Source organism: Capra hircus, chromosome 17 (genome assembly GCF_001704415.2).
Source record: "Capra hircus breed San Clemente chromosome 17, ASM170441v1, whole genome shotgun sequence".
Taxonomy (NCBI): Eukaryota; Metazoa; Chordata; class Mammalia; order Artiodactyla; family Bovidae; genus Capra; species Capra hircus.
The window spans coordinates 16,835,290-16,856,606 of record NC_030824.1 but is presented as its reverse complement, the minus strand read 5'-3'; the positions used below and the strand labels follow the sequence as shown (position 1 = coordinate 16,856,606).

General features: G+C 38.5%; 1 protein-coding gene and 1 pseudogene across 2 annotated transcripts; one reads left to right on the top strand and one right to left on the bottom strand.

Annotated features, from left to right (window-relative positions):
* RAD9B (RAD9 checkpoint clamp component B) lies at positions 29-21,024 on the top strand. Its single transcript, XM_018061262.1, has 9 exons — positions 29-190; positions 3,521-3,670; positions 3,863-3,977; positions 12,358-12,457; positions 14,794-14,900; positions 18,467-18,573; positions 18,661-18,725; positions 19,250-19,372; positions 20,577-21,024. The coding sequence occupies exons 2-9, from the start codon at positions 3,620-3,622 to the stop codon at positions 20,863-20,865; spliced, it is 957 nt and encodes a 318-aa protein (XP_017916751.1). The 5' UTR covers positions 29-190; positions 3,521-3,619; the 3' UTR covers positions 20,866-21,024.
* LOC108633166 lies at positions 7,722-9,151 on the bottom strand (annotated as a pseudogene). The gene has a single exon (XR_001919376.1). The product of XR_001919376.1 is annotated as a eukaryotic translation initiation factor 2 subunit 2 pseudogene (transcript).

Genomic DNA, 21,317 nt, shown 5'->3' with positions numbered 1-21,317 from the left:
CGGGCCCTTCCCCGCCGTAAAGCGAAGTTGTTCTGTGGCAAATGGGGTGGGGGCAAAATCGCGAAGTTTCGAAGCGCGGGCAACATCCGGGCAACATCTGGCGCCCTCGCTCTGAGGCGTGCCGTGTGACGTTACTTTTTAGGAATTGCAGCCATGCTGAAATGCGTGATGAGCGGCAGTCAGGTGAAAGGTGCAGAGGCCTTTCTTGCCTTCCTGTGTAAAAAAGGGTTTGTGGGCGTGGGGACGTTTCCACCGTCGTCTCATTTCTTGACCTTTGCCTTTATGCCTAAGGGACAGAAGGCCTGGCCATAGGCAGCATCCACTCACCCAGGGTCCTGTTAACTTCTGAGGTGCAAATGAAGGCTCATCTGTTTTTATTTATGCGTATTATTTATATTCATTGATGTCCATTAAATGAAGTTGCACCACCGGGACAAGGTAGTGGAAGGGTAGGCCTCAAACTCGGGGTGATAAGGACTGTGTAGGAACTTGGGAAAAATAACGCTTGGACAGTTAAAAGTATTTTAGCGCGATGAGAAAAGCATAAACTTCGTTTTCATTCCAAGTTCTACCATTTTTAAAAGTAGGACCTGGGACAAGCCATTGAATCCCTTCAGGGCTCAGTTTCCTCATCTGTGAAATGAGAATAATAACAGCATCTTTATTATAGTATTGTAGGAATGAAATGCAGGTAAAGAGCTCAGTAACAAATGGTAGTGTAAAAGAACTAATCCTTATTAGAAATGGTACTTTAAACATGTAAGTTACTCCAGAAAGTCTCTGTTTCGAAAAGTAATGGTTTTCTACAGATCATAATCTGAAAATGATCATTGAATGGCATCTTGTGTCGCAGCTGGCTCCCGCTATGTTGAGGGCATCTATGGATCAATATTAATGATCAGGAAAGAAAAAGATCCCCATTGTTGCATGTTTTCAGAGTTCTAGAAAGTTCTCTTTTGCAGTGTGTACCTTAGTTCTCAATAAGTGATAATTTGTATGATTCTTTAATTTTGTTTTTCCACCAGAACCTAAGCACTGTGAGGGTGGGAACTGTAAACCTGTCTTGTTCATTGCTATATCCCCCATTGCCTTGGCTTATACTCTTGGAATCTGCTAGGCGCTCAGTGAATATTAACTGAATGAACAAAAGGTCTTCATTAGCTAGCTCCAGGAAAATGTGAATGTGAAGTGTTAAAAAAGGGCCACTTTCTTTTTTTCCCCTAGTCACCCTGTGTTCTCAGTTTGAGGCCCGCACCTCCAGCTCTGATTCTATTCCCCCGCTCTCTTTCTTAGTATGCCATGTGGCTTGTGGGATCTTAATGCAGACTCCTAACCACTGGACCAATCATAGTATAATGCTCCCAACTCTGATTCTTAAGCGTAATATGATTTTACATTCTAGGATTATTTTTCCTTTGTTTCTACTTTTCCATGAATTGATATAGCCATCCTTTTTTATTGAAGCATAGTATCCCATATCTGTTTGCTATATATATATATTTTTTACTTACTCATAATTTTTAAGAACACTAACAGTGTCATACCAAATCAGACCAGTATTTCATCCAGGTCTAGCTACTCTTTATGACAGGGCATCTAACTGTTTTCTGGCAAGATCAAGCATCAGAGATATATCTTGAATGCCTCTAATTTCTCTCTTGTTTTGACTTTGCCACCTGTGAAGTTACGAAAACCCTTTGAACCATTTTCTATATGCTTTGTTTTTCACACTTTTGTTTTTTTGCAGTAAGGGGTATACATTTAAACCAAGTTTAAAAATGCTTTAGTATGGAAATTAGCTTACCACAGTAGTTCCATTTGTTGCATTTTATTATTTCACACACCCAATCTGTGAATTTATTGAGCACTTATTATGTGTCTGGAATTTTGCCAAGGCCATTATACTGTATTTCTTAAAGCAGTTTGTAGCATTAGTCTATAAAACACTGTTCTTTGTGAGTTTATCTTGAGTCCTGTGAAAGCTGAAGTAGTTCTATGGTTTATTTTTATTGTTTGAAAGAATGTAAACAGCATCTTTCTTTTTCTCCATAGTATTTGGGAAAGCAATCCACGCTCTCTCACGAATTAGTGATGAGCTGTGGCTAGACCCCTCTGAAAAAGGTGTAAGTAAGAAATTTAGCTCATAGACCATCAAGTAAGGGCAAAAGATGATGTTTAAAGATCCCAGTCCAGATTGAATGTTAACTAGGAAATCCAGAAATTGTAATTATCCCTTTCACTGTTGCGCTGTATTTTACATATCTGAATACATTTAGAGCATGGTAAACTTAAAAAAAATCATACACAATTGATTTAAGCCAGAATCACAAACTAGTGGTCAAGAGGCTAGATATAATTTGAAGAAATGTTTTGTGGGACCTGTACTGTTTTTTCAAAAATTGAAATATAACATAGGGAGTGCGATTTGGTGCTCTGTGATGACCTAGAGGAGTGAGATGGGGGAGTGGGAAGGAGGCCAAGAAGGAAGGGAATATGTATACTTATAGCTGATTCACACTGTTATACAGCAGAAACTAATACAATATTGTAATGCAGTTATCCTCCAATTTTAAAAAATTGAAATAATTTTCTAACAGTAGTTGAGAGGGTCCACATAAAAATCTGAATTTCTTGCTTCTCTTGAAAACTCAGAAGATGGGCTAGTTAGGGGCCTGCATTCCCAAGTGGAAGTATTAATGGTTGACTGACTAACAGTTTCTTACCTTAGACAAGGTAAGACTGCCATTTGCTGCAGTCTTTTTTCTTCCTTTCGTATTATTGCCTTTGCTCACTTTGTACTTTAAAGTTAAGGTACCTGTGAGCATTTACATTTTTGCAATTAAAAATATGTTCTTGTTACCAAAACAAACAAAAAATACAAATTCAACATGCAGGATTTTAGACCTAAAACCTATAGGTATAGTATAGATATGGACACATATGTGTAAACATATGCAAATTACAAACACATTCTAAAGGGGCTTCTCTGGTGGCTCAGTGGTAAACAAATCCACCTGCCAATGCAGGAGACACCAGTTTGATCCCTGACCCGGGAAGATCCCAAATGCAGTGGAGCAACTAAGCCCCTGTGCCATAACTATTGAGCCTGTGCACTGAGGCCCAGAAGCCACAACTACTGAGTCCACATGCTACAACTCCTGAAGCCCATGCTCCCTACAGCCCATGCTCCGCAATAAGAGAAGCCACCACGTTAAGAAGTCTGCGCACCACAACTAGAGAGTAGCCCCCGCTTGCCGCAACTAGAGAAAAGCTCGTGCAGCAATGAAGACCCAGCAGAGCCAAAAAAATAATAATAATTTAAAAAAAACACACTGCATAATGCAGTTCATATTATATCAATATTATTCATATGTATAATGTGGTCCATATAATGCAGTTAACATCCCATAGCTAACTTGAATGCATTTCAATGACATGCTAAACATATTATAATTTTTTAAATTAACTATTAAAGAAAGCTGATTTCTTTTCCTATATGGCTGTTATTTTATTTTTCTAGCTTGCTTTAAGATCTGTGAATTCTTGTCGGTCAGCATATGGATGTGTCCTCTTCTCTCCTGTGTTTTTTCAACATTATCAATGGTCAACCTCAGTGAAAATGAATGATACTGACAAAATATTGAATTTAAATTGCAGATTGGGAATGAAGGTAAGTGTAAAAGAGCCTGATTTCCTCTTGTGTTGTAGAAATGCTCAATATATAGGGTATAACACCTATCCTGTTCTTAATACTTGGACAGGTCTGTTCATTTAAGAATATAAATACTCTTGTTAGATTTTTTTAAAAGTAATCAAGCAACCATGTTAAGTATGTGCTGTTTTTAATGTGTTTGCGTTACAGTCAATTCTGCCCATCTTTAGATGTCTGAATTCCCTAGAGAAAAATGTGGAGAAGTGCAAAATATTTACCAGATCTGATAAGTGCAAAGTAGTTATTCAGTTCTTCTGCAGACATGGTAGGTATAGTTAAATCTAGTTTAAAGTATGTGCATTTTTTGTTAATATTGTTCACGTTTAGAATATTCAGACTGCAGTATTGCTTAGAATTTGTGTAGTCTATGATAGGGAGGTTGTAAATGTTATTGTACTTTTCTCTGTAGAAGTATTGTGAGATGACTGGTATTAATTCTTTCTTTTTTTGGCTTGTCAGTGGCACAGGCTATGCCTACATACAAACCAGTTGGGCTTTTTTTTTTTTTTTTTTTTTGCCATATAGGATCTTATTTCCCCAACCAAGGATCAAACCCATGCCCCCTGCATTGGGAGCACGGAGTCTTAACCACTGGATTACCAGTGAAGTCCCCAGACCAATTTTTTAAATGTTCATCTGAACTCTAACAATTGATTATTCTAAAATTAACTAACTGCTGGATGATATTCTGTAAGCGTGGCTTGGTAACAGTGTTCCTTGCAAAGAACAGAAAAAGAATAATGCCTACTTGTATTAGAAGTGCTCTGAGTCGAGTCCCTCAATTGTAGGAGCCAAGACCTTCATTCATTCTCTCTGATACACCAAGTTGTAAAAGAGATTTCCTGCCTCCCAGCCTTGCAAGATAGATATTCAAATGTCGTAGTCATGTAGGATTTTCAGTTCAATTCACTTCAGTCACTCCGTCGTATCTGACTCTTTGCAACCCCGTGAATCGCAGCACGCCAGGCCTCCCTGTCCATCACCAACTCTCAGCGTTCACCCAAACTCACATGCGTCGAGTCGGTGATGCCATCCAGCCATCTCATCCTCTGTCGTCCCCTTCTCCTCCTGCCCCCAATCCCTCTCAGCATCAGAGTCTTTTTCCAGTGAGTCAACTCTTCGCATGAGGTGGCCAAAATATTGGAGTTTCAACCTCAGCATCAGTCCTTCCAATGAACACCCAGGACTAATCTCATTTAGGATGGACTGGTTGGATCTCCTTGAAGTCCAAGTGACTCGCTTCTCCAACACCACAGTTCAAAAGCATCAATTCTTCGGCGCTCAGCTTTCTTCACAGTCCAACTCTCACATCCATACATGACCACTGGAAAAACCATAGCCCTGACTAGATGGACCTTTGTTGGCAAAGTAATGTCTCTGCTTTTCAATATGCTATCTAGGTTGGTCATAACTTTCCTTCCAAGGAGTAAGCGTCTTTTAATTTCATGGCTTCAATCACCATCTACAGTGATTTTGGAGCCCAGGAAAAAAGTCTGACACTATTTCCCCATCTATTTCCCATGAAGTGATGGGACCAGTGCCATGATCTTCGTTTTCTGAATGTTGAACTTTAAGCCAACTTTTTCACTCTCCTCTTTGACTTTCATCAAAAGGCTTTTGAGTTCCTCTTCACTTTCTGCCATAAAGGTGGTGTCATCTGCATATAGGATTTTACATGGTTAATTATATATAACATGATAATAAAGAGCATGGACTCTGGAGGCCCCAAGGTCTGGGGTGGAAACCTGCACTGCTGCTTCCTTGCTGAGACACTGGGCAAATTATTTTACTTTGTGTCTCAGTTTCCCTTATGTAAAATGGAGACAATAGTAATACAAGCCTTCTAGGGTTTTTGTGAAGATTCAGTGAGTTATAGGAAGTTATAACTCTGCAATGTTTAAAGAAATACCTGGCATAGTTTCTAAGAGGTATCACTAGTACTAAGTTTTCAGTTTCTTAAGTATGTCTCAAGTCATTTGATTAATGTCCAATACATATTTGTGATTGGTAGATTTTTAATAGCTTTTGTTGGGAAATTGTATGAGTTAGGATGCTCTAAGTTACAAGTAACAGAAAGAAAGGAAAAACACCCAGAAAATCCAACTCAAACTGACTTATACGGTAAAGAGGAATGTTGGCTAATATAAGCTAAAAGTTCAAAATTAGATCAGAGGGGTGGTTTGATCCAGGCTGCAGCAGCTGCTTCTCCTCCTCCTTCCTTTTAAAATTCTCTCAGCTCTACATTCCTCCATGTGATTTATACTAAGTCCAGCTTCTCTTATAAACTTTTAATAATAAGGTGACTTCTAGCAGCAGCTGTTGGGGCTGCATGCTTGCTCTTTCATATAAGAGGGGTGAGAGTTATACCTCATACATGCATTGAACAAAAGTACTTGGCTTGGCTCTGATTGGACCAACCTAAACTAATGCTGGGGGACCACGGGAATTCCATTCTCTAATTGCCTTGGCTTATTGCCATATCTGGACCAAATTCAGTCACAAAGGAGATAAGATTACATCAATTGATTTATACCAGTGAGGGCCCACAAGTGATGCTTGAAGTGAAGCTGGTGCCTCCCAAACCTCGTGGTGGCTGCACAACAGGGAAGGATGTCTCAGGAAGGAAGGGGAACAAAGGCGATAGATGCTAGTATAGTAATTGGGGTAAATATTAATATTTACATATTTTCCAAAACTGTATGTACTCAGGAAATTAGGCTTGCAATTTTATTTCTGTAATCTGGCCAGGAAACAGTGTTCAAATTTAGTTGAGAAAAATCACCTGGGCAGAGATATCCAATAAATTTCTAGAAATACATATTTGGAATTTGGGAAGAAATTAAGGACAGTGAAGTAAATTTGGCTCTCTTCACTGATAGAAAACAGTTGTGAAAATATGAGCCACTAAAAAAGACTAATTTCTCTAAATCTAATCACAGGTAGTTCCCAGAATGGTGATTTCTTGAGTACTTAGCATCTATTAATGGAAAAAAGATAATTTATATCATCAAGAACCAAGATTCATATGAAATATTCACTTGCCTAGTAATAATTCTATCAACTCTCTGTATTTTCATTTGCACAAGTCCCAGAGTAGCTAAAAATGAGTCAGTGAGTTGTCCCTGAAGAACATGCTCTGCTGATCCAAAGCGCCTGCTACTAAGTTCTGTTCTGATCAAGAAAACAGGTCTCCAACAGAGAGGGGATTCCCTAAGAGGGGGGCATTGGCTATTTGAGTGAAAATAAAACCCTGATTTGTACATGTATATTAATGACATGGTGTCAAGAGGGCAGGATTCCCACTTCAGGGTTTTAAGATTTTTTGAAAGGGCATTTACAGATCTACTCATGATTAAACTCGGTAACAGTGAATGTAAAGGGATTTGGAACATTGGTCAACTTGTAAGATTTTTGAACTATCACTAACCTCTGAAATTCCAAACTCCACAAATGGAACATCTCCAAAATAATGCTTAGTCCTTAGCTGTGCCTCTTCGGGTCTGAGAGAGTTCTCTGGAGCCACTGAAGGAAGTTGCAGATTGAGCTATGAAACAGCAAGCAGGATTCTATCGTAGCATCAGGTATTCCATTGCTGGGAGCAGATGGTACAGACCAGTGCTTTCAAGCGGTCCACGGACTGGCAGCTGGACCTCAGACTGTTTGTTGCTGGTCTGTGAGAAGATAAGGAACTTATGCCAGAATTTAAGTCAACACTGCTAAGCATTCTGTTTAGTTCAACTGTTTTGTTTTCATTGTTTCAATAATAAGACTTTCTTAATGAAGGAAGAAATTCTGGTGAAAATTCCTTGTCTCATTATAGTTCAGTACTTTGTGCAGCACTAGAAAAAGTCAGTAAATGACACAGAGTAAACAGGACTTTAAATTTTTATCCCATTTGCATTCTGTCACGGAAAATTAGTAAACTAGAAGGCTAGAAAAAAATACAATGAAGAAGTATATCAAGCCAAGTTACTTTATTTTTTTAAAGATTTATTTATTTATTTATTTATTTTTTTCACTGTTATAATAACTTTAATTTATCTTGCATTTTACAGAAGTCTATGAACGATTTTTAAAAAAGCACCACCTTACCCCATCATGTTTCTCTGACAGTTGTTAAAGTAGGCAATGAGTATGTCAACAGCTTCAGCAACGGCATCTTGCAAGAATTTCAGACCAACCAGCCACACGCCAAAGAACTTGGCAGCTTTTCTATCTTGTTTTTAATACAGTGGTATATCCACTCTGATGGTAAACCTGTCCAGCCAAATCTCCACAACACACTTTGCAAAATCAGTGGTGATTAGCAAATTAGTTAGCTTTGGCACGGAGCTGTGCTCGCTTGCCCGTGACAGCCTGGAAGCCAGTTTTGATGCTGGCAACAGAGCGTCGAGAATGACAAGTTTCACACTGTAAGAAATAGAGTCGGGTGTCCTTTTGCAGGATTGTGTCTGGTGATCGGCACGTGTGACAGGTGACGTATTCCTTGATATATCTTCTCAAAACATTTTCTATCTGTTTCTGTTGGAATCTTCCTTTAATTACAAGTTGATTATTACCATCTATAGAACCACTTGTACCCAATTCAGCCAATAAAAATGCAAGGAGATGTTTAGGCTGACGATGTAATAGTTTACAGATATCTGTAAAGTTGACAAAAGAAGTTTTCTTGGTTCCTACTCGGACGACCTGTGGTGGTTTCATGACAAATTTCCTTTTCTCTCCAGCTACCATATCTGGATTCTTTTCCCTCATGATGTTGAACACTCGATTCAGTAGCTCTTCATATGTGTAGTCTCTTTCTGAGCCTGCCCAAGCAGGGCCTGTCTGGTTACTGAATGAGATACCATCATCTTTTTTGCTGTCTTCATCTTCTAAAGCTTCATCTTCCTCTAGTATTTCATCCTCATCAGGGAACTTGACAACCTTCTTTTTCTTCTTTTTATTGCCAAGCATAATGTCAAGATCTTCCTCTGGTTCAGCTGGTTCCTGAACATCACTTTCAATCTTAAGGTCCTTTATACCTTCTTCAGCTTCATCAATATCAAATATCTTTTTTGATTTTTTCTTCTTTTTCTTCTGATTAAAGAAATTCAAATCATCTAGATCATCAGAAGCATCTTTTTTCCTACTGTCTTCTTCATCAGCTTCTACATCTTTGTCCTCAGTTGGCTCTGGCTCCACTTCTTTTGTTTCTGAGGGCTGGGTTTCTTCTGTCTGGGCATCCCCTTCCTCATCTAACATAAAAGGCTTCTTCTTCTTCTTTTTCTTCTTGCTCATAGTAGGATCAAAAATCATCTCGTCCCCGGACATGGCTGCGGCTCGAGTGGGCTCGGCACGGACGGAAAGTCTGACGGGTCAGCCCCAGGCCCCGGCTTCAGCGCTGCTCCTGCCGACACTTCTCCCACCACCGCACTAGGCTCTTGCATCAGCGAAAGGGCAGATTTATTTATTTATTTTTGGCCGCCCTGAGTCTTCATTGCTGCATGGGTTTTCTCTAATTGCAGCGAGCAGGGGCTACTCTCTGGTTGTGGTGCTTCTCATTGGGATGGCTTCTCTAGGTGCGTGGGCTTCAGTAGTCGCTTGCGGAGCACTGGCTTAGCTATCCCGCAGCATGTGGGATCTTCCTGACAAGGGATTAAACCCATGTCCCCTGCATTGGCAGGCAGGTTCTTAGCCACTGGACCACCACGGAAGCCCCCAACCAATTTAACTTTTAAAAGGGTACAATGGATGTACTTGGGAGAGAAAAGGTGAAGAGGAAAGGAAGGTTTTGTAGGTGCTGGCCTCACATCTGGGTACATTTCCAATAGTCAGAAATGGGAGGGCATTCTACTGTGAGGAAGCAATGTGATCAAAGGTCTAAACTCAAAGTGTCTTGTTCGTGTTAATGAAAAAGGGGAAGGAAGCAAGCAGCAAGAAAAAGAGCCTCAGGGATGACAAAGAAATAAGGCATTACTTGGACATCCTTGGTAATACCAATACAGTATTCACCTGAGTCAGATATTTGTTACAGAGGTATGATTGTGCTTGTATATGCATGGACTATTTCTGGAGCATACCTAAGAAACCAGTGACAGTAGTTACCTCTGAAAAGGGTACTGGGGTGGCAGGAGTCAGAGGTGGAGGGTGACTAACTTTCATTGTCTATTTTTGGTAATTTTTAAATGTGATGCCTTGCACATCTATTGTCTTCTATTACGTATCCATCTAAAAGTAACTTGAAAATATTTTTTAAAATAAGTAAGGTATGCCAACTTTTGAGCTTCATATCTTTCCAAAATAGCAGCCACAGTAATACCTTTAAAATAGGTCAGATTATGTCACTCCAGCTCGAAACTCTCAAAAAGCTCACCATTGTACCAAAGGTAGAAGCTGAAGATTTTACAATGGCCTGTGAGGTCCCACATGATCCAGGAGTCCCAGGCATGCTTTCTCCTCAAGGGCTGGGCTGCTGTCCCCTCTGCCTAGCAAGCTCCCTCTCCAGACAGCGCGTGGTTTGATCTTTTGAAGACCTCCTTCAGTCTTTGCTCAAATGGCATCTCTTCCATGAGGTCTTCCTTGAACTCCCTATTTAAAATTGCTACCCTCACCACTGGCACTCCCCAGCTCCCTTTCTGCCATATTTTTTTAATTCCTGTGTACTTACCACTTTGTAACGTGTACATGAGTGCTAAATTGCTTCAGTTGTGTCTGATTCTTTGCAACCCTATGGATTGTAGCCCACCAGGCTCCTCTGTGCATGGAATTCTCCAGGGAAGAATATTGGAGTGGGTTGCCATGACCTCCTCCAAGGGATCTTCCTGACCAAGGGATTAAACCCATGTCTCTCTCCTGCATTGGCAGGCAGGTTCTTTACTGCTAACGCCACCTGGGAAGCCCACTATGTGATATACCATCAAAAATACAGTGAAAATAATAAATATTGCTGTTATTAATTCAGTTAAAAAAACAAGTTGAGAAATGCTATTTATAGTGAATCATTTTGATTCTCATTGTAACATTATTATGCTGTAGAAAGTTGTAGCCTACCTGGATTTTATTATATGGGCTCTATGTTCAAACTTCAGTTCAGTCACTCAGTCGTGTCCAACTCTTTGCAACCCCATGAATTGCAGCATGCCAGGCCTCCCTGTCCATCACCAGTTCCCAGAGTTCACCCAAACTCATGTCCATCGAGTTGGTGATGCCATCCAGCCAGCTCATCCTCTGTCGTCCCCTTCTCCTCCTGCCCCCAATCCCTCCCAGCATCAGGGTCTTTTCCAATGAGTCAACTCTTCGCATGTGGTGGCCAGAGTATTGGAGTTTCAGCTTTAGCATCAGTCCTTCCAATGAACACCCAGAACTGGTCTCCTTTAGGATGGACTGGTTGGATCTCCTTGCAGTCCAAGGACTGCAACACCACAGTTCAAAAGCATCAATTCTTCAGTGCTCAGCTTTCTTCACAGTCCAACTGTCACATCCATACATGACCACTGGAAAAACCATAGCCTTGACCAGAGGGACTTTGTTGGCAAAGTAATGTCTCTGCTTTTCAATAGGTTATCTAGGTTGGTCATAACTTTTCTTCTAAGGAGTAAGCATCTTTTAATTTCATGGCTGCAATCACCATCTGCAGTGATTTTGGAGCCCCCAAAAATAGTCAGTCACTGTTTCCACTGTTTCCCCATCTATTTGCCATGAAGTAATGGAACCAGATGCCATGATCTTAGTTTTCTGAATGTTGAGCTTTAAGCCAACTTTTTCACTCTCCTCTTTCACTTTCATCAAGAGGCTTTTGAGTTCCTCTTCACTTTCTGCCATAAGGGTGGTGTCATCTGCATATCTGAGGTTATTGATATTTCTCCCGGCAATCTTGATTCCAGCTTGTCGTTCTTCCAGACCAGTGTTTCTCATGATGTACTCTGCATAGAAGTTAAATAAGCAGGGGGACAATATACAGCCTTCAAGTACTCCTTTTCCTATTTGGAACCAGTCTGTTGTTCCATGTCTGGTTCTAACTGTTCAAACTTAGATTCAGAAAAAAACAAAAAGATAAACTTAAGTTCTGACTATGCTTGTTAAAACAGCTTAGCCTTGAAGACATTTAACCAAGCTCAAGCTATAGTTTCCTCTTCTGAGATTAAGTACCTACTCCATAGAGAGATTGAGAGGATCAGAGATAATGTCTGTGCAGTGTATACTGTAGTTGTGGGTACTCTGGACCATAGCCATCACTGCTCCATACTCCTCTCATCCTCTCAGAGGGAAAGAACACAGGTTCAATGCTCAGGTTTTATTTTCAAAGGTCCCATCCAGAAATATCAGCCTTGGTTGAAAAATTCTGAAAGAGAATCATAGATATATGATTGGTAGTAGGCAATTACTATTTTACACACAATTTAAGAAATTACCCATAATTCAAAAGAATGTGGGAACTCTGCTGCCTAATTGTTTGGAGAGTGTGACGTGTTACATGGTGTCCACTAGGGAGCGATAAACACATTCATTTGGGTTAGTGTTTCTTGTAAACTATGTGCACCTGCTAGATATTAAATATTACTTTAATTTTATCATTTTAATCTGAACTTAAAAGTGTAAAAGTCTTAAAAATTTTTTTAACTTTGCACTTAAAATTATTAATGGATTGCTTTATTATTTTTAAGGTATTAAAAAGATTCATAATGTGTGTTTTCAAGAAAGTCAGCCTTTGCAAGTTATTTTTCAAAAGAATATGTGTGCTAATACACTAGTGATTCAACCAAGGTAATGAGTTCTCTGTTGTTTTATTCCTGAATATAGTATGGTCACAGAGTAAAGAATTAATGCCCTAGAACTTTTAAATCAATTACATTTTTTAAAGCTAACATTAGACTTGGAGAAATCACCTTACAGGATCAAGAGGAAACCTGAAGAAAGGTAATAGGAGATAATAACTGCCTAATGGTAGAAATAATAATTTATTGGCCAAGAAAGTTCTAGAAATATCCCATCAGTGGCTTTCTACATCAAGTGGTATTAAGAGAAAAATATATTATTTGATAACACTTTGCATTCATATGATGCTTTTTATTAGACACTGTGTGTCTTAAAACACACAGCATGAGGAAATCATAACAGTTTTTATGTGATTGATTTTATCCCTGTTTGTTTTTTCCTAGAAAATGAGTGAGATATGTTTGTCAGTGTGGGGGAACTCAATTTTTCAATTAAACCGTAGCATTAAACATTAATTATTTTGTAAGCTAAAAGATATTTTACCCTTACAGTTTTTTAAATTACAAAAGAAATACATACTCCTTGCAATGCATCTATGATTTATAGAAAAGTGCAAAGATGAAAAGTGAAAGTCTTTCCCCTCTGCTCACCCCATATATCACACTTGGCAGGCGTACCATCTGTTAACAATTTGGGGTATATCTTTTTACATCTTCTATTTATAGTCAGTTTGTCTATAACTTTCCCTCTCCCTATATCTATGGATATCTTTCTCTCTTTGAAAACTGTATCACATACTTTGTTGTTTAGTTGCTAAGCTGTGTCCAGTTCTTTTGCAACCCCATGGACTGTAGCCCGCCACGCTTCTCTGTCCATGGGATTTTCCAGGCAAGAATACTGCAATGGGGTGCCATTTCCTTCTCCAGTGGATCCTGCTGACCCAGGAATTGAACCCACATCTCTTGCATTAATAGGCAGATTCTTTTTACCACCGAGCTACCTGGGAAGCTCACAACACATATTGAGTCCTGGAAATGAAACTACTGCGTCAAAGGCTTACACAAATTTTAAATTTGCATACATATGGACTAGCAAATTGCTATCTGAAAAGTTTGTGCACAATTTACATTCCTACCAAAAGTGTAGGAGAATCCTTCCAAGTAAAGGATTATGATTAATCTTCAAAAATTTTGCCAACCTGTTTGGTAGAAAATGGCATTTTAGTTGTTCTTTACTATGTCTGTTTTATTACTAGGGAGCTTGAGCATCTTTTTACATTTACTAGAAGTTTGTATTTTTCTTTTTTGAGTTGCGCATTCATGTTGTCATTTTTTGTATAAGCTTGTTTGATATCTTGAACAACACCTCTTCCTTGACACTGGAAAAGTTCCCGGATTAATTTGGTAGGTGTTCCTGACATTTTGGCATTGAGAAACACTGCTAATCTAAAGTCTAGCATCAGGTTAACACCAGCATTACAGAAATTCTAAGAATCTCATTTTTATCTAACCTCACTTAGATTTAAAAAATAAGCCAGAACTTTTAATTAAATAATAAAAAGATAAATAACCTAACTAAAAAAATGGGCAAAGGATTTGAATGGACATTTTTCCGAAGAATATACACAAATGGCCAACAAGCACATGAAAAGATAATCAACATCATTAGTCCTTCAGTTTAGTCGCTCAGTCGTGTCTGACTCTTTGCGACCCCATGAATCACAGCACGCCAGGCCTCCCTGTCCATCACCAACTCCCGGAGTTCACTCAGACTCATGTCCATCAAGTCAGTGATGCCATCCAGCCATCTCATCTGTCGTCCCCTTCTCCTGCCCCCAGTCCCTCCCAGCATCAGTCTTTTCCAGTGAGTCAGCTCTTCCCATGAGGTGGCCAAAGTACTGGAGTTTGAGCTTCAGCATCATTCCCTCCAAAGAAATCCCAGGGCTGATCTCCTTCAGAATGGACTGGTTGGATCTCCTTGCAGTGCAAGGGATTAGTCCTTAGGGAAATGCAAACCATACAGCTTTCAATCTGTGAATTGTGTAGAGTATGAATTGTATCTCAGTGGTGTTTTTAAAAAGGGAACCCAGGATGAAAGGGCATTTGGGATGTCAGGACAACCTGGACCAGGGATTGAACCCAGGCCCCGGCAGTGAATGCCTGAGTCCTAACCACTGAAACACCCTGGTATTTCCAATGGTGTAATTTTAAGATATGTGAAAAATATAGCAGGTCATGTAGAAGAATAGAGATGAGTCTTTTGGGTAGATTTTTCTAGATTCAGGACAATTCAACTATTTCCAGATTAAAGATTTGAGTTCCATTTCATAAGATAACTTGTTTCTGTTCTTCAAATAGTGTAATATTGTTCATTGCATCTTATAGGTTGCTTGCTGAGGCAATTGTTCTGTTTACATCGAGTCAAGAGGAAGTTACTCTTGCTGTTACTCCACTGAAGGTTTGCATTAAGAGTTCTAATGAGGAATCAATGGGTAAGGATTATATCTGTCACTGTGCTTTGATGGAATATTACTTCCTGGCTTTCTTGATTACTCTATGGTTATACAGTAAATATTACTGGCATAATATTTATTCTTGACTAAAAGGCAGTAGAAGTAAAATATAGAAAGATCATCAAAATTTTCAAGAGACCAAAGAAATTTGTCAACCAGTAATTAAAATACTTGGCTTTGAAATTCAAATTGTTTTAAAATTAGAATGGTTACTGAGAAAAATATTTTTTCAGTTAAAATTTTAAGGTCTATTTCTTATCCTTTGTATTTAGCATAAAGGAAGGGAAGAGGCCAGCCATCCAATTGAGATGATCTTTGACCACATAAAAAGGAAAATTAACTTTAAGTTAGAAATGTAAGATATTCCAGATGGCAAATATATAGGGCAGAAAATGTGAATATTTCTTTAGTTCACTCTTCCAAGAGTTATCCAGATGGAATGGAGACACTATGGCATGATTAAATCTGGAGTTTTGCTATTAAGGAAATTTACTAGGGTATTTTTGGCATAAGCTGTTTGAGATTCTTTGACCTTGGATAATATTTTGGGGGTGATAGCATTAAAGAAAGAATATAAAGGTAGAAACATTATTTGAAAGTGAAAAACCAGTATAACTAGTGCTTAAGGTGGGTCAGGTGACTTTGTAGTGTTTAGTTTTTGCCAGATGCTATTGTAAATGGTTTATATTTGTGAATCCATTTGATCTTTGTAACAACTCTATGATGTAGCTACTATTAGTATCCTCATTTTCCATATGAACAATAAGAAGCACAGAGAAACTAAGTGACTTGCTGCTGTCACACAGTTAATAAGTGGTGGATTATGATCTGAATAGAGACTGTCAGGTTCCGGGGCTTAGGCTCATTACCACCGTGCTCTTATTACTCCTCTCAAGTCTCATCTAGTATTCTTTTTTGGCACTTAGAAGTGCATGATCTGGAAAATATATGCGTGGCTAGTGAGAGGGTCTGTTTTATATTCATAATGCCATCTCTGAATAAAGATGGCCATTTAGTAACCAGGAGACGCTATCCCTTGTGAGCAGCTTTCTAATGAGTAGTTATAGTTATGCTTGGCTGGGGACCCAGTTGTTTAATTTTATTATTGAACCTACTCTATTGCCAGCACACTGGGAGTGACATGAGCCTTCTTTTTTTAATTTATTTTTTAAAATATTCTTTTTTTGCATTCTTTTCCATCATGGTTTATTATAGGATATTGAATATAGTTACCTGTGCTATACAGTAGGACATGCTTATCCATTTTACATCTAATAGTTTGCATCTGCTAATCCCAAACTCCCAATCCAACCCTCCCTTGCCCTCCCACCTCCCCCATGGCAACCACAAGTCGTAACTTGAGCCTTCTTGATTGAGATGAAGGTATTTATAAGGTATTGTTTGGTCCTTTTAAAATATAAACACTGTTTCTCCTTTGTTCTTACACTTAAAAAATTCATGTTCACTGAAAAAAATTAAAAACACACAAAAAGCACTAATAAAGTAATAAAGTCACCTGGAATCCCCCTATCTGGAGAAAAGTACTTAATATATAAAAGCACTTTTCTGTATCTTAGATCTGAGAATAGGAGATTGGTTTAATTGGTGAAATGCAATGAAGCTATTATTAAAAGTAGTCTTGGGAGTTCCCTGGTGGCCTAGCAGGATACCAGGCCTTTGCTGCCATGGGCCTAGGTTTAGTCCCTGGTTGGAGGACTAAAGGCAGTGGCACCCGCTCCAGTACTCTTGCCTGGAGAGTCCCCTGGATGGAGGAGCCTGGTAGGCCGAAGTCCATGGGGGCGCTAAGAGTCAGACACAACTGAGCGACTTCACTTTCACTTTTCACTTTCATGCATTGGAGAAGGAAATGGCAACCCACTCCAGTGTTCTTGCCTGGAGAATCCCAGGGACGGAGGAGCCTGGTGGGCTGCCGTCTATGGGGTCGCACAGAGTCGGACACGACTGAAGTGACTTAGCAGCAGCAGCAGCAGGAGAACTAAGATCCTGCAAGCCACACTGCACAGCCAAAAAAAAAAAAAGATAGTGGTCTTGTTTGTGTGTATATATACATCTCTTTTTCTCTGGGTATGTATATCAAAGATGTTTATTGAAGTTAATATTGTAGTGGAAAACACAAAACACCAATACACAGAAATAATTTGGAAAATGTACTTATTGACATAAGGGACTGAGCTTCCCTCATAGCTCAGTTGGTAAAGAATCCACCTGCAGTGCAGGAGACTCCAGTTTGATTCCTGGGTTGGGAAGATCCCCTGGAGAAGGGAAAGGTTACCCACTCCAGTATTCTGGCCTGGAGAATTCCATGGACTGTACAGTCTGTGGGGTCACAGAGAGTCAGACACGACTGAGAAACTATGATGTGGAAATACAGCCAGGATATATTATTGAATATGTTATAAAATGGTATGCATGGTATGATTGTATTTTCATTTTAAAAATGCACATGAAATTTTAATGAAATATTAGAGAACAAAATTCACCTGTTATTGTCTGTCTTTTGGATTATAGCCATCCTAGTGGATATGAAGTGTTGTCTCATTGTGCTTTTGATTTTCATTCCTCTAGTAACTAATGACGTTGAGTATCTTTTTGTGTGTGCTTATTGTTTATTCATATATTCTCTTTGGAGAAATGTCTGTTCATATCCCTTGTTTATTTTTCACTTGAGTTATTTGTCTTTATTGTTCTGAATACTAGCCCCTTATCATATGTGCCGTGCTGTGCTAAGTCACTGCAGTCAACTCTGTGTGACCCTGTGGACCATAGCCTGCCAGGCTCCTCTGTCCATGGGATTCTCCCAGCAGGAATACTGGAGTGGATTGCTATGTCCTCCTCCAGGAGATCTTCCCAAGCTAGGGATCAAACCTGTGTCTCTTATGTCTCCTGCATTGGTAGGCGGGTTCTTTGCCACTAGCACCACCTGGGAAGCCTCCCTTATCATATATATGATTTCAAATATTTTCTCCCATTCTGTGAAGCTGATTTTTACTTTCCATTTTTTTCTTTTTTGGCCACCCCTCCCAGCTTATGGGATAGAAGAAGTGGAGATGGCAGTCTCTTAATGCCTGGGCCCAGACCAGAAACTAGCACTGGATCCACCACATACTATTAGTAAGAGTAGACAGAAAGCCCACTCACCCCAAGGGGAAGGGACACAGATATAGACCCTACCACTCAATGAAGAAATGTCAAAGAACTTGTGGCTATTTTTAACCTACAATTTATGGGTATATTTACTTTTCTTTTTTAAAAAATATTTATTTATTTGGCTACACTGGGTCTTAATTGCAGGATCTTCCATTTTTGTTGCGCTGTGTGGGATCTTTGGTTGCAGCAGGGGAACTCTCAGTTACAAAATGTGGGATCTAGTTCCCTGACTAGGTATTGAACCCCAGCCCCCTGCATTAGGAGTAAGGAGTCTTAACTGCACTACCAGGGAAGTCCCTGACTATATTTTCTTATTGAAATTTCACAAATACCTACAGAATTTATGTTATTCTTTATTCTCCTATAATATTGAACAGAACTGACCGATTCTGTATACAGTGAGATGTTTGTTGGTCCAGATGAGTTTGACTTCTTTCAAGTTGGAATTGACACTGAAATAACATTTTGCTTCAAAGAACTGAAGGTAAAACCAAAAGTAGTGTCCAATTAGAATTATCAGTGGCAGTTTTTAATAAAGACTTCACATTTTTTTCCCTTCTTTTCTTTTCAGGGAGTGCTGATATTTTCAGAAGCTATACATGCTCCTATAGCCATTCATTTTGACTTTCCTGGGAAGTAGGTCTTTGGGAAATTTCTGAGTTTATTTCTTTTCTTTTGTCATATACTAATAAATAAAACCTTTTGGGTCACATTGAAATTAATTCACACCTCAGGAATTCCTTAACTTTACTAGCAAAACTTATCAAACTAAAATTTTGAAACATGTTACAACCTAGTGTTCTTTTGATTGGTGACTTGATTTAGAAAGTACATTATTTTGCAGAGCGAAAACACTTATAAACTTGATATACTGAATAAATTGCCTAATTAGAAAATTATATATGCCTTAAACAAGTTAAATCTCTATGAAATATGGTATGTTATATTTCAGAACTAAAATTTCAAAGAGATTGGGTTAGGATGTGATGATTTTTAAGGGCTCTTTTAGCTCTAAGGACTATCTCAATTTGTGAAAAAACAAAGACGACTTCTACTTTTACTGTTTCTTTTTACTCCAAAATTAAGTATCGTTTTCTAATGTTTTCCCAGTGTCCATCAGAAAGTGAATATGGTTTTTGCTCTGGTTTTGCCTTTTTTAGACCAATGGCTTTAAGTATTGATGATATGTTATTGGAAGCCAACTTTATTTTGGCTACATTAGCTGATGAGCCAAGTAGAGCATCTTCTCCTCGAACACTGTGTCTTTCACAAAAACAAAAAAGGTAAGGCTGTGTTTTTAATGTCTTTATTGGTTTGGATAAAGCTATTGCAGTCTTATTCTGCAATAATTCAGTGGCATTCATTTAGGAAACAACTGAGAAGGAAAACATTAGAAGATCTGAAATTTTAACTGAATCAGGAAGAGCTCCAGGAAGACCTAACTGTAACATAGAAATATCACCCATCTTTCACAGATACTTGCTTTTTTCTCTTATGTTCACAATTTAACAGAACTGTCTGGTTTATCTTTGTCATTGCCTAAAACTCATTTCTGATTTCAGTGGTTGTTTTTTAGGAGTGATATAGTGTTAAGTTTCACAGGAAGGTTTGTATTCATTACCCAGAGCTCTCTTTCTTAGACGTATGGACAGGCAGCCATTGTTTTTCTTTCTTTCTTTCTTTTTTTTCCCTTTTGTCTCTCTCTTTTCTTTTCTTTTTTTTTTTTTTTTTAAATTTTGGCTGCACTGCATGGCTTGCAGGATCTCAGTTCCCTGTCCAGGAATTGAACCTAGGCCACAGCAGTGAAAGTGTAATGTCCTAACCACTGGACTGCCAGGGAACTCCCCCTTTTGCCTCTTAACTTTTCTTTTTTTGGTGGAGGCTACTTCATAGTAAAAATTACAAATTTCTATGGGAAATTAGGAAAATGCAGTAAAGTGCAAAGAATAAAGTGAAAAACACCCACAATTTTTCCACCTAACAACACCCATTGTTAATGTTTGGCACACTGTGTTTTCTTTCAGACTTTTAATTTTGCATATATTTGCATTTTAAAACAAGATTGGCTCATATAGCATATGTAGTTTTATATTCTGTTTTTTTCCCACAAAATATTCTATTGTGAACATTTTCTAATATTGCTGATAATGACTTGGAAACATGCTTTTTAATGATTCTGTGCAATTTTATCATACAGATGTATTATAATTTATTTGACTTTTTTTTCCCCTACCTATGCCCTTCTACTGTGTTATAAGATTGTCTCCTGCACACTTGGGTTGCTTTACTGAAAAATTTGAATCTGCAAGAGAATTTCTAAATAATCGTATATGTGAATCTTAACCTTCAAACAATTAGTTTGATGTTTTTTCAATATATTCCCTAAACTGGTATTATCATTGTCATTTCATGTTGCTCCTTTAGTTATATACAAATATATATTTCAAAGTAAACAGTTCATTCATTTAATCTCTATTAATACCTCAGGTCAGAGCCGATACATTCAAATTCAAAGGCTGGTAAAAATGTAACCAGCAAGGTCCCAGAGTATATCTCAAGAAAAGTAGAACCCAAAAGGCTGTATTCTAATGAGACTCCCACGAACAGTTCTACATTGGAGAATTGTGGCAGCCCTTTGATGAAAAGAGCGAACAAAGACATTACTGAAGTATCCGAAAGCGATGGCGATACTAGTGAAGTACCAGAAAGCAATGTCAGCGACGCGGAAGATGTGCCAGGGTCGCCATGTCTCAGGAAGGTAAAGGAACAGCACTGAGACATAACTAAGCCAAGGTCAAGAGTTCTTGTTGTCCATCTCCCTTTTCAGTACCCTGCCTCAGCCCACCCCCAAGATCCTGGAAATTAATTTCCTTATTTTTTGATGGGGACAGCGGAAGCCAGTCTGAGATGGAGAAAAGGCTGATTTATACAATGTCAATACAAAACAAATTGTTCATTGAGTAATTCTAACAATGTTTAGAGATTTGAGTCACTTGTTTTAAAGAACAAATTATGATTGTTTATAGCATATTTATCTTTGCATACAAATACTGATAATATGCTAAAGTTATATACTTTGTTTTCTAAAATAAGTGTCCTAATTTTCTTTTTCAAGTTTGGTCAAGAAATCTCTTACTCATAGTAGCACAGATATAAATTTCATCACAAGAAACATCACAAATTTCTTTGTAGTAGAGTCCCAGTTAATAACATTATTGTAATACCAAT

Coding starts and splice junctions, on each gene's coding strand:
- RAD9B (XM_018061262.1), top strand. CDS start 3,620: ATGAATGATACTGACAAAATATTGAATTTAAATTGCAGATTGGGAATG. Junction 3,671..3,862: donor ATTGCAGATTGGGAATGAAG/GTAAGTGTAAAA, acceptor TTTGCGTTACAG/TCAATTCTGCCCATCTTTAG. Junction 12,458..14,793: donor ACACTAGTGATTCAACCAAG/GTAATGAGTTCT, acceptor TGCATCTTATAG/GTTGCTTGCTGAGGCAATTG.